The sequence below is a fragment of the Nuphar pumila genome, chromosome 9 (genome assembly GCF_984573655.1).
Source record: "Nuphar pumila chromosome 9, dmNupPumi1.hap1.1, whole genome shotgun sequence".
NCBI lineage: Eukaryota > Viridiplantae > Streptophyta > Magnoliopsida > Nymphaeales > Nymphaeaceae > Nuphar > Nuphar pumila.
The window spans coordinates 110,226,081-110,249,931 of record NC_143257.1 but is presented as its reverse complement, the minus strand read 5'-3'; the positions used below and the strand labels follow the sequence as shown (position 1 = coordinate 110,249,931).

The window sequence follows — 23,851 nt, the reverse complement described above, 5'->3', positions numbered from 1 at the left end:
TTAAAAACAAGTGAAAATGAGAGTTAAAACGGAAATCAGAACAGAGTCCTTATTTGATCAGGACTCTGAGACAGAGTTTTAATTCGACCAAAACTCTAAATTTTTTTATTTTTCTAAAAACAAACAAAAAGATTTTGAGAGCTTTTCCCGAAAATAGGTGAAAACGAGATGAAAACTGAAATCAGAAATAGAGTCCTGACCCAACTAGGACTTTGGAACAGAGTCCTAATTCGACTAAAACTCTCAGACTTTTTTGACAAACAAGGAGGTTTTAGAAGCTTTTTTGCAAAAATAGATGAAAACAAGGTAAAAACTGAAATCAGAATGAGAGTCCTGATCCAATTAGGACTCAAGGACAGAGTCCTAATTCGACTAAAACTCTTAAAATTTAGAGTTTTCTAGAAAACAAATAAGAGAATTTTAGAAAACAGGTGAAAATAAGATAGAAATTGAAGTCAGGTTCAGAGTCCTGATCCAGCTAGGACTCTGTGGAAGAGTTCTAATTCGACTAGAAATCTAAGAACTTTTTGGTTTTCTGAGAAGCAAATGATGAGATTTTAAAAAGGACTTTTGAAAATAAGTGAAAATGAAATAAGAAAATGAAATCAGGATAGAGTCCTGATTCGATTAGGACTCTGAGGCAGAGTCCTAGTCCAACCGAAACTCTAAAATTTTGGCCAAAATAAAGGGTTTTGAAAAGTTTTCTCAAAAAGAGATAAAACTAGAAGTGAAAAGTAAAGTCCTGATCTAACTGAAACTCTTGGAAAAGAGTCTTAATCTAACTGGGACTCTAAGATTTTGGCCAAAATGATAGGAATGAACAAGGGATAAGACTACCTCTGATTTTAAACCGAAATAGAATTTTGAAAATGGTTTAAAAAGTAAAAAGATAGAGTTCTGATCCGACTAGGACTCTGAAAATTTAAGAAATTTGAGGAATGAAGAAATCCAGAAGCGACACCACCTAGATAGGTCTCATCTGATAACTAAGATCAGTTAAAAAATAATTTTAAAACGAATCCAGATCGTTTTGTAAAGAAAATATTTTGAAATAAAAGAATGTAAGATCCTGGGGGTTAACAAATAGCAAAATGTCGATTTAAAACCCGGGTTTTGGAATTGATTTTTGAAAGAAAAAATTTAAAATCGAATTTGGATTAAATATTTTGAAAAATAGGAGTGCTGGATATCGAAAATGAGATGCAATACAATAAAATGACATACAATGATATGAGATAATATGAAATGATATGCAATGAGATGCAAAAAGGTAAATCCTAGATAAGGGATTTGAAATCCTGAACCCCTGGCGGAGATAAAGAATTGAACACTTCTGTTCGAAGGCAAAAATTGATGATTAAAATTGAGCCAAAATGGAGATTAAATTTTAAAATATTTGAATTTGGGACAAAATTTGGGCTCTGGATGACCCTGGCTCGAGTGTCGACCAGCTAGTTTCCTGAAGGATTTAGAGAGTGGATCCCAGTGGCAAGGAGAAAGGGTTTGTGAGTGAAGGTGAAAATTTTAGGGTGTTTACAAAGTATTTTTGCGAAATTGTGATGGCACCGAGCATAAACGACAGTTAAATATACATTTTTGGTGGAGGTTACGACTACGATGTCACCGAGATCGAACCCGAACCGAGTTCGAGTCGATAGGACCAAGTTGAGCTTTGCTTTGATTAAGCCAAGTCAGGCTCTGTTTGGACTTAACCAAGCTCTGCTTTGGATAAGCCAAATCGGGCTTGGTTTGGATTTAATTGAGCTGGGCTCGACTCGACATAATTGAGTTAGGCTCGGTTGGTTTGATTGAGCTAAGCTCGACTCAAGTAAACTGAGTTTGACTCATTTGGTTTAACCAAGCCAAGCTTAGCTTGAGTGAAGTGACTCAAGGCTCAGTTAGCTTAACCAAACCAGGCTCGGTTAAGTTAACTAAGCTGAGCTCGGCTTCGCTAAACCAAGAAAAATAGGAGGGGAATTTTAACTGAGCCGAGCTCGGTTAGAGAAAACTGAGCTGGGCTCGGTTCTACTGAATCAAGCCAAGCTCGGTTGTGTTGAATCGAGTTAGGCTCGGTTTCGTTTAAACCGAGCTTAACTCGGTTGAGTCAGGTTTAGGGAGCAACGAGTAGTAACGAAGCTGCTGTTGTTGTCGTTGGCGGCTCACAGAAAAAGAAGCAAAGGGAAGGAGGAGAAAGACGGCATCACTATCGTGATCTTTGAGAAGATCAGGTGCTCAGTCCGGGAGCAAGGCGTGGCAGAGAGCAACAACTACTGTTGTTGTCGTGGTTCATCAAAAAACACCAAGGAGAAGAAGAAAAGTGGTGGAAGAGGAGGAGGCAAGTGTCGGTGGTGCTTGCCCTCCTGCCATCAGATAAAAGAAGGCTTGGATGGCAGTTGCTCACCCAGTTTCGTTAGGGAAAGAAAGAAGATATGGGGGTGGCCTTGTTGTATCTCTACCAGCTCGTCGAAAAAAAGCAGAAGAAGAGGAGGGGGCAGGAAGCAAGGGAGAAGGACCTCACCTGGGTCTGGCTTGGTACTTAGTAGAGAGAGAGAAGTAGAGCAGAGAGATGGAGGAGGGGTGGCCTCTGGCATACAGCAGTCGCGGCGGTGGCTCGTTGGAGGATGAGCACAAGAGGTGGTGGTGCAAGGTGTGCACATAGAGAGGATGGAGAGAGGCAGTTTGAGAGTGAGAGGGTGTCGAGTTTTTTGAAAACATAGAGGGTGAAGGGGGTTTTATAGGAAGCAGGTTATATGTTCCCCCCCGAATATGGCATCTCATGCTCGGGGGTCCCAAAAAGCACCATGTATTTAAGCATGTGTCTTGTATTCCCATGTTTGTCAACATTAATTAGCATTGGAGTTTGATACGATTGCAAAGACTTAAGTACCCTCTTCTCCATTGGTACCAAAAAAAATAATGATTCTAGAAAAGGAGTGATTGTAAAGACTTAAGTGCCCCAAAAATGATTATTTAAGACCCAGTCTCTGCACTGCAGGATTATCCGAGAAAGAAATCTCTCATGGAGGAGGCCATGAACATCAACCCTTTCACTCATTCTCTCCCTTCTCTTTCTGCTTCTGTGCGCATCCAGTAGAGGATCCTGCATTGCTCCATCAAACACCGACTGACCTACACATTGACTGTTGTGGAGCCTGATTCAGAGTTTTTACCCTTACAGGAGGAGGGTTTGGGGGCTCCTCCCAACGTGGGTAGCATCATTCAACTATATGAGTTGTGGATCCTGATTCAAAGTTTTTAACCTTACAGGAGAGGGGTCTGGGGGCTCCTCTCAGCGTGGGTAGCAACATTCAACTTGAAGAGTTGTGGAGCCTGATTTAAAGTTTTTACCCTTATAGAAGGGGGGTCTGAGGGCTCCTCCCAATGTGGGTAGCATCATTCAACTTGATGAGTTGTGGAGCTTGATTCAGAGTTTTTGCCCTTATAGGAGGAGGGTTTGGGGGCTCCTCCCAGCGTGGATAGCATCATTCAACTTGATTCGTTGTGGAGCCTGATTCAGAGTTTTTGCCCTTACAGAAGAGGGGTTTGGGGGCTCCTCCCAGCGTGGGTAGCATCGTTCAACTTGATTCGTTGTGGAGCTTGATTTAGAGTTTTTGCCCTTATAGGAGGGGGGTCTGGGGGCTCCCCTCCAGCGCGGGTCCCGTTGCGTGGTCAGCGGGCGGGTGTCCAGGGGAGGCCGCCCCTGGCAGGAAGCTCGGGGGGCAGCGCCCCGTGGACCAAATTTTTTTGGGGCCTTGTATAATTTTTTTATTTTCTTTCCCTCTTTTAACTATCAAAAAAGAGCAATAAAGCGTTTTGTTTAATCGTGGGGCTCATGTTTCGTTCGGTTGTTTCTTGCTCGAGGTTTTTGTAACACCCCTTCCCACGATTTTTCTATTTTTCTTTTTCTGTTTCTTTCCCATGATTTTTTCAATGACTCCCCTACAGTGATTTTTAGTGTTGTCGGGTCTCCAACGAGCCCCACACGATTTATAGTGTTGTTTGGTCTTCCAACAACAATTTGTAGTATTGTCAGGCCTTCCTACAGCGATTTCTAGTGTTTTTGGGTCTCCAACGAGCCCCACAACGATTTATAGTGTTATTTGGCCTTCCAACAATGATTTATAGTGTTTTCAGGACTCCCCTATTATACAAGGCTCCCAAAAAATTTGGTCCGGGGGGCGTTGCCCCCCCTGGACCCCCGTTCGCTGACCGCGCAGCGGGACCCGCACTGGAGGGGAGCCCCCGGACCCCCTTTTTGTAAGGGCAAAAACTCTAAATTAAGCTCCACAATGAATCAAGTTGAACGATGCTACAGTCAGTGTGCAGGTCAGTCGATGTTTGATGGAACAATGTAGGATCATCTGCTGGATGTGCACAGAAGTAGAAAGAGAAGGGAGAGAGAGTGAGAGGGTTGATGTTCATGACCTTCTCTAGGGGAAACTCTTTGCCTCCCTTGATTTCTTCTCTAGAGAGAGAGAGAGAGGGTTTTACAGATAAGGAAGAAGAAGAAGATGACGATGAAAAGTTCAAACAAACATTTTTGATGGCTCAGGTTCGTTTCGCCGGATGACCATCGGATCGCCAGCTCACCATCGGATCGTCGACTCACCATCGGATCGTCGGCTAAGGTTCGTTTCGCTGTGTAGACTTTAAAGAGTCAACATCATCCTCGACTTTCTGGATGAAGGACATGTTTGTCCTTTTTTTGAACCGTTTGTTTTCCTTTTTTCAATGAAGGACATTTTTGTCATTTTCTCAAACCGTCGTTTTATGGCAAGAATAGCAAGAAAGGGTACTTAAGTCTTTGCAACTGAACCAAACTCCAATGCTCAGTGATGTCAACATACACGGGAATACGAGCCCCATGTGCTTATATATGTGGTGCTATTTGGGACCCCCGAACACAGATGTGGGATTCAGTGAATCATCGGGGGTGAACATACACCACCCTCCCGGTTTTATAACCCCTTCTCTTGTGGCAGAGATGTTATTTAGGTTTGGGTTGGATTCTTATGGATCCAACCCAAACCAGGTGTATATTGAGGTTAAAACAGACTGGGTTGGATCCCACTGGATCCAACCCAAATTATGTGATGGTGTGGGGAGGGGGTTTTCATCGGGTCGTGTTGGATCCTCATGGATCCAACCCAACCCTATTTAAAAGAAAGGGTTGGGTTTGGGGTTGGATCCTTACAGATCCAACCTAAACGGATAGATTTATGTTGGTTTGGGGTTGGATCCTTATGGGGCCAAACCCCCATAGTTACTTAAATGAGACCCCTCTTTGGGTGTCATTTGGAACTTGCATCCAAATTGATATCCATCCATATATTTTGTGTGTGTCTATATATATATATATATATATATATATATATATATATATATATATATATATATATATATATATATATATATATATATATATATATATATATTCATTTTTGTGTTAATGTGAATTGGGTCCATCTAATGGATCCAATTCAATTTTTTTTAAAGGATCTCTATCCATATGTATTATATATATACACACTTGTTTAATTGTTTTGAATTGGTTCCTCTATTTGGATCCGATTCTATACCTCACAAGTTCAATAATTTGGATCACTCTTGGTTCCAATTTGTTTTGGGATTGGATCCACCTAATTGATCCAAATCCCATTCCTGTGGTTTGAGTAATCTAGATCCTTCCTATATCCAAACTCAAAATTATTCTTAACTTGGACTAGGTCCATCGAAAGGATCTGAGTCCTCATTATATTGGTTTACAATTTTGAATCTCTCTTTGGATCCAAACTCGTTTAAACTTAGAGATCCAGTGGATCTTAAGTGTTCCAGATGTGCATTTTGAACTCGGTTTTATGGAGGTCCATCCTCATGGATCCTCCATCGAGATCAAAATCCAAAGATGTTTACAAAGCTCGAAAATCTCAAAGAACTTGATAAAAATCTAAAATCTCATAAAAAATTAATTGTCAATTAATTACTCATAAAAGTATCAGATAATTCCTTATTATTTTCAACAAATTTAAGAAAATTCATGAATTTTACATACCATAACAGAATGGTCTAGTTGAGAGAAGGAATAAAATCCTAATGTATGACCAGATCTATGTTGACGCATGCAAACCTTCCCAAGAAGTTTTGAGGAGAAGCTATAAACACTTCCATGTATATTCTTAATAGAATCTCATCTAAGTCTGTAGAGATTACACCCTATGAGTTGTGGATTGGTAGGAAGCCAGATCTTAGTTATTTGTGAAAGTAAGGGTTGTCACTATATGTATTAATTTATAGTTAGTTCAGGAACAAGTTAGATAGTGAAACTATCAAGTGCATTTTTATGGAGTACCCAAAAGGTTATAGAATATATAATCTTGAAAACAAAATTTATAGAAAGCAAATAAGTGAAATTCCTGAAAAATAAGGAATATGGCTTTGATCTTGAGGAAGATGATGTCTCTCTTGATATCTTAAATGATTTAGGGATACCTACTCAAGAAATTGAGCATAATGATTCAATTGTGAATGATGAGCAATCTTCACATGTTATTGATCAGATAGATGAAGAGCTCCTCCATCGTATATGAATAATCATTACTTATTCTTGAGTGAAGAGATTTTATTCAATGGACTTGGATGAAACTCTTGACAACTTAAGTTTTCATGATGTTATTGCCTTAAATGAATCTTAATTTTGGATAGAGGCAATGAAAGAAGAGAAACTCTATATAGAGAAATAGAGTTTGAGAACTAACTATATTACCTGAGGGGTTGCAAGGCAATTGGTAGCAAGTAGGTTTGTAAAAAGAAACTTAAGGCCGATGGAACTATTTATAAGTTTAAGGTAAGGTTGGTTGCAAAAGGTTATTCTCAACGTGAATAAATAAATTATGAAGAAACTTATTCTCCTCTAGCAAAATTGGCTTCTATTCATATAATATTGGCATTGATGGCTTATTTTGATTTTAACCTGTATCAAATGGATGTGAGAACAATTTTTTTTTAATGGTGAATTAAAAGAAACAATATATGCAAAAATTATAAGGCTTTGAAATTAAAGGTCAAGAAGGTAAAATTTATAAGTTGAATAAATCTTTGTATAGGCTTAAACAGTTACCTGAGCAGTGCTATTTCATATTTTATAACCAAGTTGGATTATGAAATAAATAATTTAAACCACTGGATATATGCAAAAGAAGTAAAAGCAAGTTGATTATTTTGTTCTTCTATATTGATGATATATTAATTATAGGAAATGACATATACATGATAAATAAAACTAACTCTTAATTGAATTCTTGATTTGAGATGAAGGATATGAGTGAAGCATCATATATCTTTAGAATTAAAATTCAAAAATTATTATCCCTAAGTCAAAAAAATATATTGATCACATTCTAAAAAAAAATTAAAATAAAAAGTACAAAGCCAAAGTCAACCCTTGTGATTAAAGGCCTAAGATTGAGCAAGTAAGATTGTCCAAAAGATGGACAAGAGAGAATAGATGTTCTCAATACACAGAAAATTGAAAGCATAATGTATATTATCCGCTAGACAAGATTTAAGTTTTGCCATGGGTCTAGTAAGTAGGTGCCTGAAAAATCATGGGTTTCCTTATTAGGTAGTGAAAAAAAAAAGAATGTTTTGATATCTAAGGAGAACGAAAGAACTCAAACTATGTTATCAAGTTGATAAGCTAAAGCTTGTGGGTTATTCATATGCAGATTTTGCTAGTGATAAAGATAAAAAAAATCTACCTATGGTTATATGTTTATTTTAAGAGATGAGAAAGTTACATAGACCTGAAAAAAGAAAAAGTGTGTATCATATTATACCTAGAAAGCTTAATATATAGCCTGTAACATGGCAACCATGTTTGGTGTTTGGATAAATCACTTCCTAAATGATTTAAAATTTGATATTCTAAAAGATTCAGTTCAAAATTATTGTGATAACAAAGTTGCTATACATCTAATTCATACCATAGCTCTAAAAATAAATATATTGAGGTTAAATATCAATATGTGCATGACATGATTATGAAAAAAGAAATAGCAGTGTATTATGTTTCTTCAGTTGACATGGTAGTAGTGATGAATGTAGTCATTGAGAAAGTTTTCTCTAAACAAGTAAAATGAGACTCAGGTGCGGCGTGGGCCGTGTTGGGTCTAGGCCGAGGCTGGCCCACCCAAAAATGCTCCTTTTTTTCTCCTTTTTGTTCAGGCAATTCTGAGAGAAGAAAAAGGAAGAGGAGGGAACAAAGAGGAATATGGGGGAAGAGGGGAAGAAAAGGAAGAAAGAAAGAGAGGAGCAAAGAAGTGGGTTCTTAGTTGTCTCTTTGATTTATCTTCAACTAGGTTAAGGTACATATTTTCTCTTCTGCACTATCAACCTTGTTTGGTTACAAATGAAAAAACAACTAGATTCCTTATGTCTGCCAAAGAAGTTGGTTTTCTAGACTGTTCATGCCATGTGTGAATGTTTTCTTGCTTACGATTGTCATCTTCATGTGTACGTGCAGTGATGCCTTGTAGTTTTTTTCAATGTTAGAAAAGGTTATTTCTTCCTGCAAATTCCAAATGCTAGCAAGACTAGATGGTAGTATATACTTTTTTTTCTTGCCTTTAGCCAAGCATTGTAATTACCTTTTTTTTATTTTTGTAAGATATATGTGCATAGTAAGCAATGTATGTTTTATACTTGCTTTTGTAGATATATGTACATAGCACAAGTGTAAGATTTTTTCTGTCATCTATTTCTGGTTGAATGTAACTCTTAAGATTACTTAAGTATATAGCTTTTATTTGTTCTATTTGATTTATCAATTTATCCAGGTCTTTTCAAACATGCAATTTATGATTATTTTTAAATATAGTTCAATACCAGTGCAGGCTTCTGTTGCTATTGAATCCAATATCGACAGAAGCCTCCCTCGCTACTGAATCCAATACCGATGGAAGCCTCCCTTGCTATTGATACCAATATCGATGGAAGCCTCCCTCGCTACTGAATCCAATACCGATGGAAGCCTCCCTTGCTATTGATACCAATATCGATGGAAGCCTCCCTCGCTACTGATACCAATACCGATGAAAGCATCTGTTCCTATTGATACCAAAATGGACGGAGAAGTTTCTAGGTAATGTTTATTTTATATTGGCAATGAATATTACCATCCAAAAGCTCCATTGCTATTGATGCCAATAAGGACGGAGGCTTCCGCCACTGTTAAATACATAATACCAATGGAAGATTTTTTTGTCAGTAGAAATCTATACCAATGAAGCCTATAGGGACAGAGATTTCCATCGATAAAGACCACATTATCGACAGAATCATCGGTCACTAAAGGGTATTTTCCTTGAGAGAGAGAGAGAGAGATCCTCTCTTTAGATGCATTCATATCTTGGTTTTTCTAGTAACAAAAGTTGAGCAACATCATAATAGTCTTATATGCCATCTTGTAGGTAGCCAAGTTCCTTTAGGGATGCAACACAATCATCAAACATCTTCTCAATCCCCTTGAAGTTGAACCCCAAGCTCTGAAGCTTTGACGTGTCATACTCATAATAGGGCTTGTCTTTCCACACATTCTCAAACCTGACGTGCACATTAATGAAAAACAAAAACAATTAACCTTATATAATAAGCAAAACCCAAACTTCTAAATCTATGTTTGTGTGAGTGTGAAGAGAGGGAGTATGTGGATACTCTGATTATGCTCTTCATTTGGCACAAGCTAGGCTGGCCTTGGTGTGTGGCTAAAACAATTTTTCAACAAGAACGATGCCTTCCAAATGCTGATGTTTTCATTGTGTAAGGCTCTGTTTGGGAGTCTTGCATTGAGATGGAAATAACATTTACATGTGTTGCCAAAATGTGGTGTTGAGGATGGAGGTGCCCAAAACATCATCTAAATGGTGTTGAAATGTGGTGTTGGGGCTGCCAACTATTATTTTCAGTGTAGTGTTTTGACAACACGATTGCTATCAAACAGGAAGAGGAAAAATGCAACACATCTTCGATTGAGGGCTGCCAAACAGCGTGCATTGTGAAAATGCATGATACACCTTCAATTCAAGGGACCCAAACGCAGCTTAGGCTCTGTTTCGTGTCATGGCAATATTGGATTAGTCATCCAAGCCAAAGCCCCATTGTTATCTTCCACACTGGCTGGCCATCGGTTGGTAAAACCCCTGATGTCCCCTGCCAACTAGGAGAATACCCAGCTTCAACTATACAGCGAAGGATGCCTACTGTGGGTTTCAAACATATGGCATCCCGTCAAGTTGGTGACGTTCTTGCGCCTACCAGATGAGCAGAGCCCTTGTGTGCAAGAGACCAAAAGATTGTAGGTAGACAAGCATCATATGCACCCACGCAAAAAGCATTTATTTATTTGAAAAATGATCATATTGTCCTTGCAAAATGACATGCTTTCTTAAATGCCTACAAATTTGAAAAAATCTCCTGCATGTCCAAAATTTTGATTCTTAATTTTTTAGGATATTTTTGCTCCTCTACAAATATAGCACAACATTCACAATTGATTGTCGCAAATGTTCTCAAAATGTGTGAACCTCTTTTTATTAAAAAAAATGTATAAGAGGCACAAGTAGGAGAACCTCTGCAAATATAGCATGACGTTCAAAACTCCTTATTGCAAATGTGCTTAAAATATATGAACTTCTTTTAAAAAAATTGCATAAGGGGTAAGGCAAGAGGATCTCCACAAATATAACACGATGTTCACAACTCATTGTTGTGACTGTCCCCAAAATGGGTGAACCTCCTTTTACCAAAAAAAAGAATGCATAAAGGGCACATGCATGAGGACATTCACAAATATAGTACAACCTTCATAGAGTTGTGAAGGTCCCAAAATATGTGAACCACCTTTTACAAAAAATGCATAAGGGGCATAGGTAAGAGGCTGTTTGTAAATGTGTGATGACATTCACATGAGAAGGTTAGGACATTCATAAATGTGAAAGTATTTAGTTAAAAGGGGTTCACACATTTTGGGGACATTCACAACTTATAGTTGGGAAGGTATCTAAAATGTACGAATCTCCTTTTACTAAAATCACATAATGAGTACATGCAGAAGGACATTAGTAAATGTGTAAGGACATTCACATGTGAAGGTCAGGACATTTACAAATATGAAAGTATTTAGTTAAAGGAGGTTCTCACATTTTGAGAACATTCACAATGCATAGTTGTGAAGGTTCCCAAAATATGCCAACCTCATTTTACTAAAATCACTTAAGGGGCACATACAATAGCACATTCATAAATGTATGAGGACATTGTCATGCGAAGGTCAGGACATTCATAAATGTGAGAGTATTTAGTTAAAGGTGGTTCACACATTTTGGGGACCTTTGCAAATTAGTAGTGAACATTCTCAAAACGTGTGAACCTCTTTTTATTAAAATCACATAAGGGGCACAAGCAAGAGGACGCTCGCAAATGTGTGAGAACATTTACATGCGAAGGTCATGACATTCATAAATGTGAGAGTATTTAGTGAAATGAGGTTCGCATATTTTGGGAACCTTCTTAACTGTGAGTTGCGAAGGTCCTCAAAATGTGACCCTTATGTGTTTTTTTTTTAGTAAAAAGAGGTTCGCATATTTTAGGGACATTCGCAACAATGAGTTGAGAACATTGTGCTATGTTGGCGGAGGGGCAAAATATCCTAAAAATTTGAGAATCAAAATTTTGGACATGTGAGGGATTTTGTCAAATTGATAAGCATTTAGGTCATTATCTGTTATTTATTTATGTTCCTCCTTTGTTCTAAGATTTAGAAATGAGAAGATCTACGTACTTTCTTGGAATGGATAGGCTTGGATATCTGCTTGCTAAAATGGAGGCAAGCTCGTCATTCTCCAAGACGGTTGCACAGCACAAGTATCTTCCATGAGCTCCTGCATCTTCATAAAGAAGGATATGACACTGTGCCACATCATCGATGTGCACGTACCCCATTCTTCCATGGCACGCGAACTTTGACGCATCACCTGTTGATCAATCAATAGATCGATTGGGAGTTAGATAAGATCTACTTGAGCAAAATGAGAGTTTGGTTCTACTCGTCCCCTAAGCCATATCACATCTTCATATACCCCCTTAAATCTTATGATGCAAGCTGTTTTGATCAAATCTGACCCTATAGATGAATTGATCAGCATGATCCATTTAATATGAATAGACCTTTGGATCATATTTTTTTCAACCAAAAATATGATTTTTTAAATCACAAAATTTTGTATTTTGTCAATATCGATCTTTGAATCACCAAAAGGACACGCACACAAGTCGGATTTTGGCGATTTAAATGTCCATCTTTACTAAATGAGACGCATAAATCATATTTATGGAGTCCCATTTGATCAAAACTACTTGCATCAATGAAATCCCAAAGAGGGGGGGGGTATAAAGATAGGGATGACTTTGGGGATGAGTGGACCCGATCTACCAAAAAGAATCCTATCGAGTAAAACATGATAAAGAGGATCCTGCAATAGATCCTGACCATCCAACTGATACATTTGGACAGCAAGGATCAGTGTGCATCCAGGTGAGAATGTGGACTATCTTCGCCGTTGGCCGGATAGCCAGGACTGGATGTAGGATCGATCCCATCATGGCCGGCTGGCCTTTTCGATATTTGAGACCACTGCCTAGGGCCTCAAATGAAAAAATATATATAACGCTTATATTTCACATGTTGAGGGCCTCCAATGAAACATGGCACATGCTAAGGTCCTCCAATGAAAAAAAAAACATGAAGAAATATGGGCCTCAAAGTCATATCCAGTTGGAGTTGATACGAGAAATTGGATGCTCCAGAAATCCAACCGTATCCTCGAGCATGGATATTGGATCCATCAGATCCACACCTACCAAACCATGATGCATGCAAAAATGATATGCACACTGAACCGCACCTTTAAGCAAACCCAGAACGTCGGATGCTGTTGCACAGAGGTGACGTGGTAGGCTGGGGCCAATGACGAAGGAGGGAAGCAAAGTGACCAAGTCAATCCCACTTTCCTGGGCATACTCCCACGCAGCTCTTTCAGCCAACGTTTTGGATAAGGCGTACCAAATCTTTGTTGTCCATCATCATCATCATCATCACAAATCACAACCCAAGCCAGTCATAAATTTAAAAAATAAATAAGTAATGAAATCAGAATTCTTTATTCTGTTTTTTTCTAAATCATCCCCAAGATCAGAGAGCTAGGGGCGCTGGCTCTGTCTATTTTTTTAGAAATCATCCCCAATTCTTTATTCTTTATTCTGTTTACTTCATATTTTATATATATTTTTTATGCATCTTTCTCTTTATATATATATATATATATATATATATATATTCAATTTTTTCTTTATAAATTATACATAAAAAATATATATTTTATCTATAACTCTTTATGTTCGGGCTTGACTCATTTTAAGCTGAATGAGCTGCTTATGGCTCGGCTCACAAGTTATACCAACTGATCACAAACGAATCAAACCAAGTTATGAGATGCTCGATTCATTTAGCAGGTCTAGTTGGGAGCCATATGGTAGTTGGGATGGAACGAATCTGGTCCAAGCCTGGTTCCACCTAGGTCCTAACCAAACCCGACCTGTTGACACCCCTAACTACACCTGATCGTTGGGCCATCCTGTACATGACTGGGCATAAGTTTTGCAAAAGCGCATGACCTTCATGTTTTAAAAGGATTAGAATTTTGGAGAAAATTAATAACACTTGAGAAAGTTCTAGGAAATATCAAACTAAATAACAAATGGCATTTTAGATGTTTGAATATTATTTTTTTCACTAAAAGAATAGATGTTTGAAAATTGATGAACTTGAAATCTTTCGGGATGATATGGCACTGAAGAAATTTCATGCATATATATAGGGATGGCAGTGGACAAGGGCGGGAGCGGGGGCCCTTGGGGTCAAGGTCTCCACCCCCACCCGTCTCAAAATTTTGCCCTCCATCTCCACACGGGTTTTGATTTTAACCTCCATCCCCGGTCCATTTCCCGTTTTATGTCCTCCATCCCCGATCCAAATGGGACGAGGCCCCGTTTCTTCGGTCCTTTCGCTGCAGCCGCCTTCCACCATTAGAGGAAGGAGAGGAGAGAAATTGGAGCTTGCGTGACTTGCTAAAGGAAGGAGAGAGGAGAGATTCGAGAAAAAGTTTTACGTTCAGGTTAGGAATATATATATATATAAGATTTTATAATATGTAAAAGGGTATAATAATATTTTTTTGAATGAAAATAGAGAACGGGATGGGGTGAGGCAGGGCGGGGCGGGGTAAGGTAGGGCAGGGGCAAGATTAAGTTCATCCCCACACGGGTTTTGATTTTAACCCTTATTCCCGGTTCATTCTTTGTTTCATGTCCTCCATCCCCGATCCAAACAGGACGAGGTGGGGTGGGACCCCGTTTCTTCGGTCCACTGTGATCCCTAGATATATGTCTGGCTAAAGGAAGCTAGTTGGGATAGGTGATTTTTAAAGTCACCATTGATTGTGATTTTCAATATCTACCGCCCATCTTGATAGATCAAAGGCTGGATGCCAAATCCCTGGTTCAAAAGAATTTTGAGGGATTTGGTGTTCAATGCAAAACAATTGAATTGGTGGTTTTCAATATCATTTGATCCAAAACCATCATTCTTTTCTTTTCCCCATAGGGTCACCAACAAATGAGTAGATTATCCAAGTGAAAAGCTTAATCTAACATTGAGGTTAGGAAAGGCCGATGAGCATGCTCATGAGGCTACTTTGTACTCTTTGAACTTTATAACCAAGCAAACTAAAACCTCTGAGTAGTTAAAGGACCCAAAAGCATCAAAACTGAACCCTCTATGGTGAAACGACTCAGTTAGCTTAAGTTTTGCCAACAGGAACAGAAACCAACACAAAATGGTTAAAAGTAGCAATTGTTTTATTGTAATTGTACTTCTTAAGAGGATAATGTCAAGCACTTTAATTGGGTTTTGATCCATTATATGATTGATTGTGGTTTGAATGAGTCTTTATTGAATTAGGACTTACCTTGCCACATAAAATTCTTTTTAGGCTCTTATTTAACATCTCATATGAGATGAGAAATAGAAACCGATATGAGGTTTCCTGATGAATAAAGACTTTGATTTTGAGAGTTATAAATAAATGGTATTCCCTATTTTGAAAAGAAAGAGAGGTACTTCTTGACTTGAGAGAAAAGAGAGAGTATATCACTTTTAGTGTTGAAAGATGATAGTTTTTCTCTGTTGAGTGGTTCTTTGATGCTAGGTGCAATTGTTTTTGTTTAGGTTTTATTTATTCTATCTTGTATCGGTGATTGATTATATTAATAAATGCTCTTGGTAATTTTCTTGTGAAGGTGATTTTGTCAAACCAAATAAAACTTTTTTGTCTTGTTTGGTGTTGTTCTTTGTTGTTCTTATTGTAATTGTTTGTATTCCCTAATAGCATCAATATTAGATTCCACCTATTGTAATCTTGAGCACGAGCTTCAAAATCACAACATATATTATATTGTTGTAGTTCTTAGGCCCGTAAGATTGAAAGTAGCAATTGTTTGGAAGGAGGAGTTAATCAAAGAGAAAACCCGAGGGGAATAAGAGTAATTACAAGAAATCAAGGTTGCTGATTCTTGCAGAGTTGTTTGGGACAGAAGAATGGTGGAATCATGAAAATAGGAAGGGATTTTCCAGTTCCTACCATGTCTACTTATCCTGAATTCTCTCTCGAGTCATTTTTCAAGTGCTATTCCATCAACGGATGAAGTTGTGAGTTGGGTTCATCCTTCCTTAACAAATGTAAACAAATAGAAAGGTGGTTTGAGCGCAAATTCTCCTTTACCTGGAGCCTTTCACATAACTCAATCGAGCTCCATGAGGATTCATCAAGTGGGACCTTTGGGTCGAAGTCGTCCCGCGCCCTCACGGCTGCAGTTGATGACGTTAAGACCACGCGTCTGAGAGATGAATTCCTTTTGCAAGATCTCAGGACATTTAGTGTTCCCTTCACCGCAGGATCCAAGATCTCAGTCTGCACATGATCACACAAATATTAAGGGGGGCGTTTGTTTCATGCCCTTTCTTACAAAAGAGGCTCTCTTTAGTATGAAATAGGGCCTCTTTCTTCCAAAAGGTGAACAAACATGCATATGAGAAATATATGGTGGGTAAGGCTGCCAACGGGTTCAGTTTGTATCAGGTACCTGACCCAATCGAACTCAAATTCTCAGGTATGGGCATGAAAAGTGCCCATCCTAATAATCAGTGTTGTGAGAGGCGTACGCCTCAGTACCTGAAGTGTACGCCTCAGAGGCGAGGCGCATGCTCAAGGTACTGAGGCGTTGCTGTGATGTGCCCCTCATCAACCTCCGACCAGTTGTGACCACCGACCACCGGAGTTGCTGTGCTGCAGCTGCTGCTCAGTCTTCTCCGACCACCGGACGACCGGCATATCCCTCGCTTCCGTACCAGCTGGGCGGGTGGTCCTTCTCTTACTGCCTCCCCTCCCACCGCTTCACTTTCATTCCAGTTGTGAGAGGCGTACGCCTCAGAGGCGAAGCGCAGGCTCAATGCCTCGCTTAGCCTCATCGCATTTAACAACCTTGCTAATAATATTCTTGGTTTCAAAGAAAAGAGACTTCCTTAGTTTAATGTTATGTCACACATTCACAAATTAACAGGCAACGTAAGAGAGAGAGCCTAAAGTAATTCAACATCACCACTCATCAAGATCAACAAAATGTTGAACCCATGAACTGAACAAGAACAAAAGCCAAAACAAATAAAGAAAGCATAAGAGAAAAGAACATCAGACAGATAAAATGGGCTCACGCCGGAGCCACTTGCCCAGATTGCGACAAAGGATAGGTTAGCTCCAATGAGAGAGAGAGAGAGAGAGATGCCTTTGGGTCTTGGTTAGCTCCAATGACAGGTGAAGCAGTGTGAAATACACCCTCGCATCCCATGATGGCATCATCAAAGCTACCCTCCTCCGTGAGGTTGGCCTTCACCAGTTGAAGCCTTTCTCTGGCCCCTTGCAACTTCCAAAGATGTTCTGATTTCTTGTAGTTTCCTGACAAATTATCCATGCATGCATGGAAATCATTATGTCTTTGCAATTCCATCACCTACAATTGATAGCCCCTTGCATGACAATTTTTTTCACAAATTCACTTCTTTTTTTTGGATCTAGGGGTTGCCATCGGGTAGCCGACGGGCTGTTGGGTATGCAGCTCGGGCTCTGAGTTCTGAATCAAGTCGGAACTAGTCCGATTAGATAATCAGGCCCTAATCGTGCCAGGCCCTTGTGTAATTTACACAAGGTTCGACAAATCCGGTCAGGCCTACCGGACTTGGCCCGTTAACTGGGTCAGGCCTAACGGCCAGTCACAACTTGTAAAGAGAAGTAGGTACTGCTTTGATTGATGGGCTTCCACCGTAACTTCGTTTTTCTTTCCAAAAATTTTAATGAGTGGGAGTGAACAATCACAGTTGAGAAAGTAAAACCTATGATTGTTGGATACAAAGTTAATCTTTGAGATGGCTTTCACAATATACAATTACTGCTGGCAATCATAATCACAACTTGCACTTTTTTAACATGTTTGCAACGCCTATGATTTTGTGACTCGTTTTTTTTTTGTGATTTTGAATCACATTTTAAAACTTTCATAAAGACATTGCAAACATGCAAAAATAAAACCTGTGAATGTGATTCCTTATGTGAATTGTTAAAGCTTCAACCTATGAAAGTTTAACCCCATAAATAACTTTCACAAACATTAAATGGATAGCTGTAAATATGATAAAGCGGTGACATGACATGATATTAAACATTCTCACATGATAGATTTTCACACAGCTCAAATTCACAACATAAAAGCAAACTTGAGAAAGTAAATTCCTAAATAATGTGAATCACATAAATCACTTTCTTTTGTACAAAACTTTCACAGCTAAATAGCCTGTGATTAAAATAAGCATGCCCCTCATGTTTCACTAACATTGAGAAAGTGTTATCTTGAGAAAATCCAAGGATCTCAGGGCATTGCAAACATGTCAACTATCCAAGTTCTACATCAATGGGATTTGAACCTGAGATCCCACGCAGCTTATAGCCTTATTCCTGAGAATGTTGATTTTGAAAGAGTTGGAGAGCGATTGCGAGGTTATAGCTCCCAAATCTCGTTCACTACCTCCTACAAGACCGAGCTTACTTATCAACGGGCGCTCAACATTGTTGGTAGGAGCTGTCAGTGCACGTCTCCTTGTGGTGGGACGCTTCAGGTTCAAAACCCAGTGGTACTTTGAATAATAACTGGTAGGGTCTGCCTTGTTCCGGACCGCCATGTTTTTCACCTTTTTGATCTGATGTATATACCTCTTTGGCACTCTAGAGTGCCCCACAAGGCCTTACGGCCTAAGGACCCCGTGTATTCGGACCCTCTCTTCTCCTCTTGATGTACTTTGCTTTCAAGTATCTATAAAGAAGCTTTTTGCATCTCTCTCTCTCTTTGTGCTTGTGCATACGCGTACTCTTGCTTCCGCTCGTGCGCGTGTGTTGTGTGTTGCTTGTGCGCTTAAAAGGCTTGCCTTCGGTGTGTGTGATTGCCCGAAGCTACGTCACGGGGGCTTTCGCTTCCCAGCCCGTGACATGCCTAACCCCAGCTTGCCTTTCAAAAGAAAAATAAAGACCTGGATTACTTGGATTAAAGCTATACAGGAGGGCAAGAGAATGTCTACTCTGCATCCAACCGAAGGGTCGGTTGACCTTGTGCATAGGCTCGTTCTGCTTCACGATAAACCATGTATCACCATTTGTAATTTGCTTTTGTATCCTTTACATGATGAAGAGGGGGAATTTTGTAGTCCGGCCATATGATGGCACAAAAATTTGTGCCTTACGCACCTGATCGCCCTCACCGGGTCTTGGGCCCCACAACTAACAGGCCCTATCCCGAAGATGAAGGGTGATTAGGTGTCTAAGGCACAAATTTTTGTGCCATCATATGGCACCTGATCGGACCGGTATTTTGGAAGAACAAGCCCCTCACATTGTTTTTACCGACTAATTGGTTTTGTCCCCCTTGTGGGTGTAGATTTTGTAGCTAGCTTTTATTTTGTCAATGAAATGAAGGGGGGCTAACCCTCATGTAAATCATTATTGGAAAAAAGAAAAGACACTTGCACAGGCACAATCAAAGTTTCGATCCCAAACAAACCAATTGGATGGAGTCAAAACAACTAGCACGATGGGATCCTAAGTTGCTTGACGATTGCAGCAAATGTGTATGAGAGAGAGATGATGGTAATACACCTGTCCTTAACTTAAAAAATCATGTGTGCGCAGGCTATCCAAGACAACTTTTTGAGTATAAAGCATCTTCTCTTCATATTTTTTTTAAACCTTTTTTTGTAAATCAAACCTTATAGATGTGATCTCCAAGGTTTACTGAATAGAAAATGAGTTTTGAATCATGTGATCATGACATACAAGCAGGTCTTTTAAGAGATTGAAAATTTGATTCATATTTTTAAATCGAAATAACATAATCCATTTTTTTATCTTTTGCAAATAAACCATGCTAAACATATCTATATGGTTAGATTGAGTCGTTAAAGCTTGAATATGTGATTTTCAGCTTAATAGTTTTGTGTCTTCAATAGCACTATATATATATAGAGAGAGAGAGAGAAAGAGAGAAAACTGAACATATTAAGTCCCATTTCTCGTTCTGCCCCATAAGTTTTAAGTGTTTTATGATAGATCTGAACCGTTAGATGTGTTTAGCATGCTCGATTTAGTGGAATCCGACTTTTGGATCATGCTTTTTCGATGAAAAAAATATTTTTCTATACCGGAAAAAACCGGTACCTTCATAGCCATTGATTTTGGATCACCGGAATACAAGTCAGATTCTTGCTATCCAAAAGTTGGTTTCCACTAAATAAATCCTATAGATCACATCTATGGTGTTAGACGTGAGAAAAAATAAATACTTAAACCTATGATTATTTTAAGGAACCTCACAAAAGAGAAGGCCTAAAGAACGCATTACTCTCTCTCTCTCTCTCTCTATATATATATATATATATATATATATATATATATATATATTATGAGAAGGGAGATGTCCACCTCCTATTCTTCCCATCAAAATCTATATATGTTTTGTGGCAAATCTGGCCATATGGATGTAATTCCCATGGTTGAAAAGATATGAAGGAGTCTTAGATCAAACTTTTTTTATGCATAGAAAGGATTGTACAATGATCTTATAAAATCTTATATCGGTTCTGAAACTTATAATTTTTTCTATGTTATAAAATCTTACCTAGACATCAAAAAAACTTTGATCAAAGTAGGGGTGGCAAAATTTGACCTGACCCGCCAACCCGCTTCTTAGTGGGGTTAGGGTTTGGCTTAAACGGGTTTGTGTCGTAAACGGGTCAACCCGCCTAACCCGTTTATTAAACGGGTCATGTTCGTGTTAGGGGTATGCCAACCCGCCAACCCGTTTGACCCGTTTAATAAACGGGTTAGGAGGGTGGGTCAACCCGTTTACACGAACCCGTCAACCCACAACCCGTTAACCCACAACCTGCCAACTGGCAACCCACAACCCGTTTAATCGTGTCTATGTTATCTGGTTGCGGGTTACTCAGGTCGGTTATCGTGTCTATGTTATCGGGTCGTCTACCTGTTTAATAAATGGGTCATCGTGTCGTGTAATCAGGTCGACCTGACCCAACCTGTTTATTAAACGGGTTAACCGTGTCGTGTCGGATTACCCGTTTAATAAATGGGTTGTGTTCGTGTTTGCCACATCTGACCCGTTTAATAAACAGGTCATGTTCGTGTTGAGGTATTGGACCTGCCAACCCGCCAACCCGACCCGATTGCCACCCCTAGATCTAAGAGTCTAATCAATATGTTCTTAACCTTAGAGACATCTATCCAGACATATTTTTCAAAAAACATATAGATTTTGAAAGGGAGAACAAGGGTTGGACTATCCTCTTTTTCTCTCTCTTTATATATATATATATATATATATATATATATATATATATATATATATATATATAGAGAGAGAGAGAGAGAGAGAGCTGCACAACCCTTAGGGTACAATAATATTGATCTCCATCACGGCCTTGATGGATGGTCAATGCAAAAAATGTAAAAAAAATATTGAAAACAATGTTTTTTTTGCTTTTTTTAGGCTCACTTAGAGGATACAAGCATCCTTTTTTAAAATGCATTTTAACGATTCTTTCAAAGAAAAAACTCACTTTTAGCGAGTTTTTTGGCATTTTTTACATTGGTCGTCCATCAAAATTGTGATTGATGACCAATATGATTGCGCACCATTACACACACAGAGACACACAGACACACACACACACACACACACATATATATATATATATATATATATATATATATATATTTATTTATTTATTTATTTATTTATATGAGAGAATATACCATGGTTAAGTACCATGATACCTTATGATGGCATACACTCTGTATAGAATCAAATGGTAAATCGAACGGTACAAGTGTGTTTAGCATGATTTATTTACTATGTTAGAAGGTTTTATCATGTTCAATACACCATCATATTCGTTTTTTGAAATAGTAAAAAATCAACCATTCACCATTCATGAAAATAAGGGTGATTTAGAAATGATATAAAACCTTCTATTGGAGTCAACTTTAACACATGAAAGTAATAGAACATGCTATTCATTATCCAAAGGTTAAATTTTGCATTTAGTGCATAGATCCATGTAAATTAAGTCTGTATATATAGGGGTGTCAACAGGTCAGGTTTACCCGGACTCTACCTAGACCAAACCCTATAGGGTCCGGGTATGGTGATAAATAAGACGACCAGATTAAGACACAGGTCCGGAACCGATGGTCCGATTAATACATGGATCTGAGTATAGTTTGTAAAATTTATACCAGACCCGAGTTCCAATTAAGACCCATAGTTTTTCATTGTAAAAATGATAAAAAAACATTATTTTATCGCGTATGATCTGGGTCTATTTCATGTAGTTCTTATCAGGTCTGAGTATGGTTTCTCTTATAGTGGACTTGATTAGACCCGGGTTCAACCCTGATACCACCTAAAAATCCGATACATGCCTGGTTTTACTTGGGTCCGAACTAAACCCGACAGGTTGACACCCCTAAGTGTCTACCATAGAAGCACCCAAAGTGTGAACCTAGATTTTTATGGCTGTTATTGTTTTTTTTTTCTTAGATGTGATCTTCTTATTTGGCTTTAAAGTCATATATGGCTTTAAACGGACTCGCTCTCAAATCATTCATGTGTAAACAGGATTTTTTAAAGCTTGAAAATCGATGGCCAAAATTTTTCATAAATATTCAAGCATCCAAAAATTATGTTTTTTTGTTGAAAAAACATGATCCAATAGTTGATTCCTATCAAATAGATCACGTTGAACACATCTGCAGGTCAGTGTTATAATAAAACAAACATCAAAAATGCCTCATTCACACTGGTTCTCATATTTTCAGTTATCAATAGGGGTGTCAAAGGTTTGGGTTTGGTTGGGACACACGGGTGGAAGCAGACCTGACCCCGATTTTTGGGTATGGTATCAGGTCCGAACCGGGTGTAATTAGACCCACCATAATAGAAACCATAATAAAATAATATTTTTTATCATTTTTACATTAAACTAGGTCCGGGCCCCGTCTGGTATAAAATTTTACAATATATACCCAGACCCATGTGTTAATCAGATATTTGGGTCAGAACCTGGTCTTAATCGGGTCTTGTTATTCATCACCATACTCGGGGACCCTATAGGATTTAGTTCGGGTCGGGTCCGGGTAAAGCCGACACGTTGACATCCCTAGTTATCATATTCTAGTGGCCCTATGCTACAGTTATTTCTTTATAGAATCAAGCTGGGATGCTATAATGCTACCTGGATCTCGAACTGTTCCGATGACAGTGTATCCTGATTGAAGCAGTTGCTTAACAAGCCACGAAGCCAGATATCCTGATGCCCCCGTGACGCATACTTTCTTGTTGGCGTTAACAATGGCATCCCCATGCTGCATAAGGCCTTCCATCCTGCTAAAGTTGAAAACAGCTCCTCCTTTTCTGTGCATTAATAGTTTTTCAACTCCTTGTTTGTTGGCGTGAAAGCATGGGATGAGATAAAGTGTAAGGAAAGTGAGTCACACGCAAACTTTGCAAAGCTAAAAGCTTGAAGTAGAAACCTCATGAAATAGTAGTGTTGACAAATAAGTAAATAAATAAAGGGGGTTCTAAGGGTACAGTGAGGGTCGCGTGACCTTACAGTATAGAATATTTGGAATGACAAGATTGGAGCCCCCTGAAGACCAAAGTAAAGAAAATATGATGTCCCATCATAAGGCATACCACATGGTAGCCAAACAACAAGTGATGAGTATCTTTCAAATGGTTTGAATTGAGGCATGTTAACATGTTAAGGTGATTTAAAATGCCCTCGAGCTATGTTGCATGGGTACCGGATGCGGGTTATGGTATGGGCACAGGTGTGAGAGTCCGACACGATAATTGCGGGTATATATATATATATATATATATATATATATATATATATATATATATATATATATATATATATATAGGAAAAGCCGTATCTTAGGACCGGTTTTCCTTCAAACTCGTTCAAACATCCGACTCCGACGGAACACCACATGTTCTTTTAAAAAAACAGAATTAACGGCAGTTTTTGAACTGCCAATAAATCTCTGTTTTTTCACCT

The 23,851-nt window shown here is 38.7% G+C and overlaps 1 protein-coding gene across 1 annotated transcript; it reads right to left on the bottom strand.

Moving 5' to 3' along the window:
- Positions 1-9,449: 9,449 nt before the first annotated feature.
- On the bottom strand, positions 9,450-23,168 carry LOC149828853 (dihydroflavonol 4-reductase-like1). Its single transcript, XM_090017155.1, has 6 exons — positions 23,021-23,168; positions 16,954-17,123; positions 15,894-16,082; positions 12,960-13,122; positions 11,837-12,029; positions 9,450-9,600 (listed from the first exon to the last, which is right to left on the bottom strand). Exons 1-6 carry the CDS (start codon positions 23,166-23,168, stop codon positions 9,450-9,452), a joined length of 1,014 nt encoding a protein of 337 aa, XP_089873281.1.
- Positions 23,169-23,851: the final 683 nt, after the last annotated feature.

What these genes read in the sequence shown, in the direction of transcription:
- LOC149828853 (XM_090017155.1), bottom strand. Translation starts at nt 23,168, where the DNA reads ATGGAAGGCCTTATGCAGCATGGGGATGCCATTGTTAACGCCAACAAG. An exon ending in CGGAACAGTTCGAGATCCAG is followed by an intron (nt 17,124 to 23,020) that starts GTAGCATTATAG and finishes ATAATTTGTCAG; the next exon opens with GAAACTACAAGAAATCAGAA. An exon ending in GAGCTAACCAAGACCCAAAG is followed by an intron (nt 16,083 to 16,953) that starts GCATCTCTCTCT and finishes GATCATGTGCAG; the next exon opens with ACTGAGATCTTGGATCCTGC.